Raw genomic sequence first — 10,038 nt, forward strand, 5'->3', positions numbered from 1 at the left:
AAAAAACTGCCGATTAGCTTAGAATTAAAGCTGAGACTAGGGGAAACGGCTAGCCTGGTTCTGTCCAAAGGTAACATCTGCCGACCAGCCACTCAAAGCTCAATAATTAACAAGTTAAATCTCATTTGTTTAATCAGTATGAAAACGGAACTGCAAAAACGTCTACAGGGGGTTATGTGTTGGATTATTTCTTGGTAGTTCGAATCCTGCTCATGTGGTTATGTCTTCCCTTCCCCCTCAGGTCTCACCCCTCCCACCACCCCACCTCACAAACCAGTGGAGGATGAGCTCTTCAAACCGGCAGAGGGAGGAAAGAGTGGTGAAGGAGCAGGTGGTGGCAGCAGTGGCGAAGGAGGGGGTTGCAGCGAGTCTGTTCACCTGGCTTCAAGCACCAACGTTGCCACAAAGGGCTCGTCCTGGGCTCAGCGTGCCCACCACCAGCGGAAGCTTCCAGAGCAGACGGAGCTGTATGCCCAACTGCGCCGCATGGGCCAGGCAGGTGACAGTGACACCCATGGCACCTTTGGCGACCATGACTACTGTGCGCTGAGCCTCAGGGAGAGCCGCAAGCGTAGTGCTGCCATGCTTGGCGCCATGTTGCAGTCGCAAGGAGGGAGCGATGGAGTTAGCACCCTAGCATCCAAAGCAGCCAACGATCAGGTATCGGATGGAAAGGGCAACGAGAACGGTGAAAAGCTTGTGGCATCAGAAGACGCAGAACCACTCGAGAAGCAGAAGATGACAGTGGTGATATCATCATCGCCGCCCTCAGAGTGCCAGTCCACAGCTGCCACACCACCAGCCTCAGAGGAAGAGGCGGAGCGCTCATCTGTGTCTCGCTCACCCTCACCCACCCTCCACCTGTGTCCCGACTCCCCCGCCAGCAAGACAGACTCCAGGTGAGACAGAGAGACAACGACCGTGAGAGGAGGGAAGGGAGAGCTGTCAAGATGTGGGTCAAGGAGATTAGATCAACAGTGAGAGAGGGAAGTATCAGATAGAGGGAAAGAGAAAGGAAAGAATGTGGCAGAGGGAAGGAGCTAAGAAAGAACAATTCTGCATTATTGAAAGGCATTTTAGACAGTTATACACTATCCAAGTATGAGTCTTTAGTGTAGTTTTCTCAGCATATTGTTCGACATAGGTAAAACCAACTGCGTCATAACAGAGGCTGTTACGTTGACTCTACTCTTACTGTATGTTGCAGTAAAAAATGTCTAGAAGTACAGTGTTTTCGCAAAATTTTAATAGAGAGATATTACAGTGAGAGACGCCCCAGTATAGACAGTTTAGCAAAATCTGTGATGGTTGACCCATTTTTATCGTCTTACGGTATACAGTCTATTATCACCCAACCCAAGAGACAAGAGAAAACAAATATGTGACACATCACAAAGGTTGAATGCTGCTGGCTGATGTCAAACAAACTTCAACTCAAAGCATCAACCGTGGTGTGTTCTCACATCAACTCGTTTTGTTGTTTCTGGCTGCAAAAAACCCCCCCGCCCTATTTCCATTGCCATATCTAGCCATGCAACCAACCTTGTTGCTTTTGAATTTTAAGTTAAATTCAGTTACAGTTAAACACTTGTTTGAGATTTTTGTTGCGTTTGTCAGCCACAATTTTGCATTTACATAGGGTGATGCTCTTGTCACATGCAAACAGAAATACAGTATGAATGGAATAGTTCCATAAACAACTCATGGAAACATTTTAATCCAAGACTATACTGTCTTACTTCGAATAGGCCAGTGCTCGTTTTTATCCTTGTAAGTTACAGTTTGTCTCACATAGAAGAAGGTCAGTGGTCCTATTGTTTTTGCACATGAAAGACAGTAACAGAGAAAAGGGGGTGGGACTGTAGGAGAAAGAGATGATAAAGAACACAGCGATGCCGTACTGCAGTCAGTGGAAGAAAGTCTCCTTTTTTGCTGCAGTTCACCTGTTTCCTCATGTCTGACATTTCAGTTTCACCTTGTGCCCATCCTTATCTCACTATCCTCTCCTCTTTCCGTCCTCGTCCTCTTTTAGTGAGAACTCGGAGATCTGTCCTGACGACAAGCAGAGGAACAAAGCCAAGTCTGACGAGGTACAGGAAACATTCATGCCCTACAGTCTTCTGCATACTGCAATACTATTGAAATCAAACTTTTTTGCTATTAATCAAAAAAGCAAATTCCCCCTGAACTGGCACAGACTATACAACACACGTCTAAAGCAAATGGTTTATGCGGAAAAACATCTAAATATTTTTAGATTTTGGTACAAATGTTTGGACATAAAAACACAAACTGAGCATATATCTGCAGATGCATATTGCACCTGCAAGATCAGAATAATGCACTGCATGTAAATGACCACAGGGTCTGAAGTGTTGAGCCTCGTGATACCGCCCTACACACAGCCTTCCTACTTCAGTTCCCACGTCTGTCTGTATTCTGTATTGTCCTTTGTCCTGACTGTTACCATGGTTTCCCTGTTGCCAGGACAACTGCCAGGTGTTTTACATCCACAACCTGCCAACCAGCGTGACCCAGAACATGCTGAGGAAACGCTTCCAGGTTTTTGGCAAAGCAGACGACTGCAAAGTCATCATCTGCAATGAGTAAGTGTCCTGATCTGGATTCCTTGATCTGAAGATATGGGAACCTTGATGATATTGTAAACCTGTTTTTTACGCTGTGGATCACAGTCTGTGTATATGCAAGTTGCACTGACTTTATAATCAGATAGAAGTTTTGTCGTCACATCATGTTGTCATGTCATTAATTCACGGTAGATTGAGACATTTGTAAAATTGAGTTACTGGGCTTGGTAAATTAAATATAAATAGCAAGAAAATCAGAAATGCCTGTCTTGATTTCCCTGAAGTAATCTGGCAACCTTGTGCGAAACAGAGTTGAGATGCAATAAACACAAAAAACGATGATGAGAAATAAGGCAGTATTTGTTGTCTATCCTATTGGTATATGGAAAACATCTAGTGAGACACCTAGTATCAACAGCAGTCAACATTTTCTCATGTTTGTTTAGGTTACTTTAGAAGCTTTGGTTCTCACACACCATAAAAAGGGAAACTATTAAAATATTAGATACTGTGACTACTCCTACCATCGCCCTCAACCAAGGCACTGGAGTTAGTCTGGGGCTTCGCACTGATGGTGGCCACTGCTTCTAAATAGTAAAAGTGGGTCAAGGACAAATTTCTACATAGGGATAAAATAGTTGCCCTCTTTTTGTTGCAGAAAACATTTGTCATTTCGCTTATTTTGCATATATGTTATTTTAAATTTGATACAGAGCTATAATGTACTTGATGTAGTAAATACAAATCAGGCATCAGTCCAGAGACTAGGGGTGTGTATCTTCACTGGTCTCGCGATTCGATTACGATTATCCTGTCAATCATTCGATTTGATAGCTCGATCACCTCAACGGGTGGGAATCTCTAGGCACCTCTACGATGATGAGGGCTACAATGCGATTGTAAAACGAATAGGATAAAGATGTATTTTTTTCACTGTGTGACTTCTTGGACCAACTAAGTAGGTAGTAATGAAATGCAGCTCTTAATGTTACTTAATTTTTTTTACATAGCTTTTTTACATTATTACAGAATTATTAGAATAGAATTATTACTATTCATTTCTGATGCTGCTGTTATTAGTATAAATTCAGATACGGGTTGAACTACGCACTTTGCAATGCTCCAGCTGTTCTTTTTTTTTGTCTCGTCTAGTGTAGTTACATGTTTGTGTATTGTCTTGTAAGTTGATTATTGTAATCTAGCAGCCCAAAAAAGTCCTGCTCAGCTTCCAAACCGCAGTCTGAAAAGATATTAGCTAACGATAACTGCCTTCACTTTTCCAACAGTTGTAAAACAACAGACATTTAATTAACGGACGCATTGTGACCTACAATGTACATTTACTGCCAGACTGAAACCTATCGTTCATATTTTCCTCTGCTCCGCTCGCTTTCACCGTCAACTATACCGCCTGTCATGTAGGTGTCCTTTGAAGAATGAGCAGGGGACGCTAGCTAAGCGCTACCATGCTGCACAGTGTGCCGGTGAAAATCATTAACATTAGTTGCATATTGATATTATTAATCATGTGAAAGTTTAGTAGCAACAGTCATTCATTCAACAGCTGCCTGCCTTGCCGAACAGGGAGCACACACCTCTGTTGAGTCCGGTGCTGCACTTCCACATTTCCGAGTTCCCCCTTTTTCGTTCCGTCAACATTACGTTATCAGTTAACCTTTAGGTAATTCAGAATTGTCCAAGTCCGCATCGCGATGCGTCTAAGAATCAATTATTTTCCACACCCCTATCAGAGAGAGATCAGATCAGTAAAGCAGGAGATTTCCTCTGGAGTTTTCTGTATTGGACCATTACAGTCCAATTAATCTTTCAATTTGTGCGCTGAATGCACATTGAATGATAGGATTCATGTGACTGATTCAGGATTCTCCATCACGACTGATGCCGGCATGTACCTTCTTTATCTCCTCAAAAGCAAACTGTCATTATCTTAATGCATGTGTCTCTCTATCCATCTGGTTGTAGGGAGCGCTGTGGGGTGATAAAGATCTGCCAGCCGGGGGTTCAGAGACATTGGAGAGAACGGGAGACTCTTTTCCAGAATGGACCTGCTGGCCTAAGGAGGCTAACAAGGAAACGCTACATAGATCTTGGTAATGAAAACACACACACAGACAGTTATAAGTGGTTCAAATAGTAGACCAGCATGACCTGCACTACAGTGTACCAGGCAACTATGGTGCCCCTAGTGGCAGTGACAGATAGTATTTTTTCTCACAAAATTGGTAGTGCTGGAAGCTTGGTGATGTGGTGACTACCGGGTTGGTTTGCAGTATAGAGCTACTGACTATTAGCAGTAGCTTATGCTTAAGTGGTCAAAATCCACCAAAGCTGAACTCCAGGCAAGTTTACTGTGCCTTCTTTCTGGGTTTAAGAAGCACACAGTCCATCTGAAATGGTCTTATATTTTCCACTAGGACCCGGAATTTGACTTCTGATTTCTTGCATTTGACAATTACCTTTTTTGTTTTGCAGATGAGGCAGGTCCAGGCCCTGTCAAGAGTAAGTACGATGCACTGGACTTTGACACTCTGCTAAAGGAGGCCCAGAAGTCACTGCACCGCTGACAGACTGGCCAGCCTTCGTAAACTGCAGCAACACCCCTCCGGCTACACGGCCCTGCCCTCAGACAGGCCTCTCAGTACCTCCATGCAAGGCAACCTCGCAAAATGTTTACATTTTTATCATTGGAATAAAACAACGAGTTTCTTTCACCGGAGGATACTGCTTAAAAATGAGGATGTCGCTGGGAGTCTGGTGGAGTTAAGAGACAATGGAGGAAATGGGACTTTTAACAGCAATGGTACAACAACTCCCAATGATGATGATACGGTTCTCTGCTGAACAACAATAAGACAACTTTGTTGGTAACATCGCCCTGCCTTGAAAGAGTGGGCATGAGAGACCGCTGTAGCAAATCCTTGCTATTCCTGCGTTGTGTTGGTCGTCGTCGTGTGCGTTTCTGCGTGTGCGTGTTCTTTGTTCTGTTTGTTTTGTAAAAAAAGAAGAAAATCTCCCTCTTTCCGGTCATGGGTGGTGAGCCTGCAAACTGTGTTCACCATAAAGTTGTGCGGTTGTATAACGAGGAAAAAAAAAAAAAAACCTGCTTTGTTTTAGCGAAAAATTGTGGATGTTATAAATTTTAAAATCTATTGTGTGTGTGTTATGGACAAAGAGTATATTAAAAAAACATTTAATGTAATCATTTGATGACTGATAAAAGTTTACAAATCTAAAATGAAGAAGAAAAAAATCATGTTTTTTTCTTTTTTGTAACTGTAGTGCTTCCTTGATTTGATCTATGCACTGTAAGGAGACAAATGTCTCCGTTGTCCTCCACTTTCCCCCTTTTGACTCTAATCTCTAACTCTGTCATGCTGACTATTTTGGCTTCTGCTACTGGCTGCTGCAGGTTCTGTTTGGTAGGCGTTAAAATTAAGACCCCAACTGGATCCTGGGAAAAATTTCCTCTCAAAATTTTTTCCAACCTTGTGAACTAAAGCAGTTATTGGAAAAGCATGTATTTAAATGTTGCTCAGTGTGAATGAATTTCAAAAAATATTTACTGGGTTTGAGCAAATCCCAGGATTGGCTTCATCGGTTGATTCCATGTAAATTTTTTCCACACCTAGAGGGGTCTTAATGTATCTTGGTAGGGTCCCACTGAACATGTGTCCAATAAAGGCTGCAGCCTAATGACACCCCCCGAATGCCACAGCCAATGCAACAGTTACTGTTTACATTTGGACTGCAGCAAGCAGGATTAAAATGGGGAAATTGAAGTTGGTAGCCATAGGCACTTTCAGTAATGAACTCACTATGAATTCATCACAGCCGCCCTTCATCTAGACCATCACAGTCCAATCCTCTTTCACACAAAGTCCATCAGTCATTGCAGGGCAAAGTACTGTAAATGAATTTCAACTACTTGTATTGTCCAGGAATCCTTGGGGTTAGCTTGATGTTGGGTTTCAAAGAACAAAACAGACAAATTTTCTCTCAATTATCCACCCATGGAACATTGCTATTGACAGAAGTAGACAAATCTGTTGGTTAAAATGGAATGTATTCAATAATCTGAATGTAAACGTGTTTTCCCCATTTCTGCTTGCCCAAAGATTGTGAAGCTTTTTGGTGCTTTAAAAAGGTAGACTTGCTTAGTCGATTTTGGCTTGCAGTCCAGATAGCGCCTAATTTACATTCCTGATGCAGCCAGTAGCACCCGCCATGAAAAGGGAGAGAGCCCAAGCCTGCCAATCCGGTGGCACCTCACAGCCACCTACAACACAGCCAGGGAAGGAGCAAGGGATGGGCTTGAAAGTAATGAAAAGTTTCGGCCGAGAATCTGGATTTCTCGTCTGCGAGGTACTGCATCAGCTGAGCATCTCTACCTCACATCCATCCATCCCTGCTCCCCCTGTCTTTTTATTTCCTCATTCTACTGGCCCCTACCCTCTTATAAATGTCTCACACTTTGTGTTTTTTGTCAGAAATGTTCTCTGTGTGAGGGTTTCCTCAGCTGACGGGCGGGTATGGGCAGTCTGGGGGGTTTGTGTTTGATTTTTTTATACTATGACTCCTACCACTAAGCCACTTGTGGGGGGAATAATCCCCGTCTCTCTCTAAATCCTTCCTTTGCCGGCCTCAATACGTTTTTTAGCGGGTCCGTTCTTTTGGAGTCTCGATCTTGTGTCCTTGTGTAACTGAGTGTTTTGTCTTTGTCTCGTGTTTGAGTCGGACACTGCTGACGCTCGGAGGTTGGCGAGGAGAGGGCTGGAGAGGTTGAACGGTGGCTTGGTCCTTGGTTGAAGAAGAAGATTCTCCCCCCTGCCCTCGTTTTGTTGTTTTCTTCAGGGACACGCCATTCCTCCTGATTTCCCTGTTCCTCCGCAACTGTCCCAGGCATTTTAATGAACGCAGCCCGCCTCTTTCTCTAACTTTAACTCTATCGTTTTCTGTCTCTCGTGAATTCAATAAGGCCTTGTTTCCAGGTCTTCTCCAAACCCTGGTTATTCCCCGCTTTTAAAAAGATAATCCCTCTTTCCTCATCCTTTTCCTTTCTTTATCTAATCAACTCCTTGGTAACACACAAAAAATTGAATGTTTACATCACTCGATTCTCCTTTGACTTTATTAGGAACGCACACTAAGTACAAAGGCGCCTTATTCAGTGATTCAAAAGAAATAACAGCAAGTAAAGTGGCCTAGAGGGACGCACCTTCTCCAGGCTCACTGATGTCCAAAACTAACAAAAACAATTTAGTGATATACATACTGATTGAGAAACAAGGTACCTTTAAAAAAAAAAAAAAAAAAAAGGGGAGGGTGGGTCTTTAATATTTACAAAAGTAATTGCGAACAACTGAACTGAGTATTTGTGCTTAGTATGTATACTACTAAAAAGTGAGAGAATGTGCTGGTTTACATATTAAAAAAAGAAAATATAATATATGAATATGAAATGTGTATATAGCACTATGCCTCGTTGTAAACATAAAATGTATTGTGTGTGTTTTTTAAAGGTGGCGGGTCATAGTTGATTGCTAATCAGACAGGAGATGATCAGGTTGGTTTTGTTCCAATAAGTTGTTTGTTCAGTACAGGGAGGAAATTAAGGGAAAAAATTAAGTTGAAATGACTTCACACAAAGTCCAACACTGTTGTAAAAGAAAGACAAAAAACATCCCTTTATAACTATCACACTAGAAGGTTCTATTTATTTGCTGTTTATGAAATTACAAATTTTTCTGTGTTTTATTATTTTTTTTGTTTGTTTCTTAAAAAGCAATTTGAAATGCAATACATAATAATCTTATCTTTAAGACAGCCTTTCCGAAAACTGAGTTAATAATGTACAGTGTATGGTTGGTTGTTGAACTACAACATGGGCAATATTTGAGCTGCAGATTGAAAAGGCAACTGTACTGTATGTAGACTGCTGTTAAACACAAAAAATCCTAAAAACAAACTAGGAAGAATGTGGTCAGTTGTGTCGTAAACACATAACACATATACAAAAGAAATCGTACTAATATACTCTTGCACAAATAACATCCCAAGTAGTGAAATATCTTCATAATATTTTCTTCTAATTGAAAGGAAGCTATATCTATGTTATTACCACATTTTGAATGTGGGAGGGAGGAAAAGAACAAAAAAATTTAAAATGGTTGCTGGTTTGGCCCAGTTTAATGTTCAGACTTGTTGATACAGATGATGTGGACACTGTAGAAATCCCAGTTTCATTGCTGCATCCCTAAAAGGAAGCATTTGGATTAAATCAATTACAATCAAATACAAGTTACAGAATGGTATAATGGTCTGAGAGGCGGAGGTGTTTTGTGTTTGAAAGACTATGCAGTACTAAAGCAGGACAAATGCATAAAGCATGAAGGCAGCCTGATTTGATACATTTGTCAATTCTGCATGTACAAAAATGCAGAAGATGTAAATTTCTTCGTCACCCGAAGGGGACATGACAAGAAGTAGTTTTACATTGGAGGGAGGGAAAGGGGTGGAGTTCAACGAAGAGAAGAAGAAGAAGAAGAAGAAATTTGCCTTCAAACCTATGTGGAAAGTTTCCCAATAGTTTCTCTTACTGATGACCAAAAAAGGCTTTAGGTAGCAAACCTAAACAGTTAAAACATGGCAAATATTTTATGTGGCAAAACTAGTTCCTGTTTGGCCTTTAGCTTTGTTTTCCTTTTCGTGGAGGAAGTGCATACAGTTTCTATATGTAATTCAAAATTTAGATTTCCACTTATTTGCAGCATGTGGTGGGATTGCTACAGTGGCTGTCACTGTTCCTCTGAGGGTGCCCCCATTGTTCTAGAGGTGAGTGACATCGCAACTACCCCCTTTTTCATCATGGCAAGCCTTAAAAATCAATCGTGGGTGGGGGGGAAGAATCTACCACTAGCTTTTATTATTACAACTCCTTTCCAATCCAATGTGGTTTATTATTAAATAATTACTGACGTAATTAAAACTTTTTTCAATAGCCATATTATAAAAAGGTATATACATATATATGAATATATATATTTGTGTGTTTGTGTAGATATCTAGATGATTATATACTTTCTTATAGAAAACTTTGATGTTGACCATTCTCCTCAGTGTTTTGAGAACACTGATGCATTGCAACATAATACCGCTGTCCACTTGATCCTAGGTCGATGGACAACAAATCCAAATAAAAAAAAGTTTAAAAAAAAAACCTTCCAAAGGGAATTACCCTCGTCAGAATGCAATACCTTTCTTTCCACTCTTCATTTCAGAAAAATGGAAAATGGCAAGAAAACCATAAAACTTGATAGGCAAGTTGACCAAAAAATAAAACCTCACCAATAAAGAGCGTGTGACGGCTCCTGAAAAATGTGTCATTATCAACGGCCGCGTCAGATTCAGTTTTATAGGGGTCATGTTTCCA

General features: G+C 41.3%; 1 protein-coding gene across 1 annotated transcript in view; it reads left to right on the forward strand.

Moving 5' to 3' along the window:
• ppargc1b (peroxisome proliferator-activated receptor gamma, coactivator 1 beta) overlaps positions 1-7,946 on the forward strand; it is a 92,506-nt gene extending 84,560 nt beyond the window's left edge. The window contains exons 8-12 of the mRNA XM_046030932.1: positions 242-899; positions 2,033-2,090; positions 2,488-2,606; positions 4,572-4,699; positions 5,082-7,946. Of these exons, the coding sequence (XP_045886888.1) occupies positions 242-899; positions 2,033-2,090; positions 2,488-2,606; positions 4,572-4,699; positions 5,082-5,173 (1,055 nt within the window). The 3' untranslated portion in view covers positions 5,174-7,946. The remainder of the gene's footprint in view (positions 1-241; positions 900-2,032; positions 2,091-2,487; positions 2,607-4,571; positions 4,700-5,081) is intronic.
• Positions 7,947-10,038: the final 2,092 nt, after the last annotated feature.

Source organism: Micropterus dolomieu, linkage group LG19 (assembly GCF_021292245.1).
Source record: "Micropterus dolomieu isolate WLL.071019.BEF.003 ecotype Adirondacks linkage group LG19, ASM2129224v1, whole genome shotgun sequence".
Taxonomy (NCBI): domain Eukaryota; kingdom Metazoa; phylum Chordata; class Actinopteri; order Centrarchiformes; family Centrarchidae; genus Micropterus; species Micropterus dolomieu.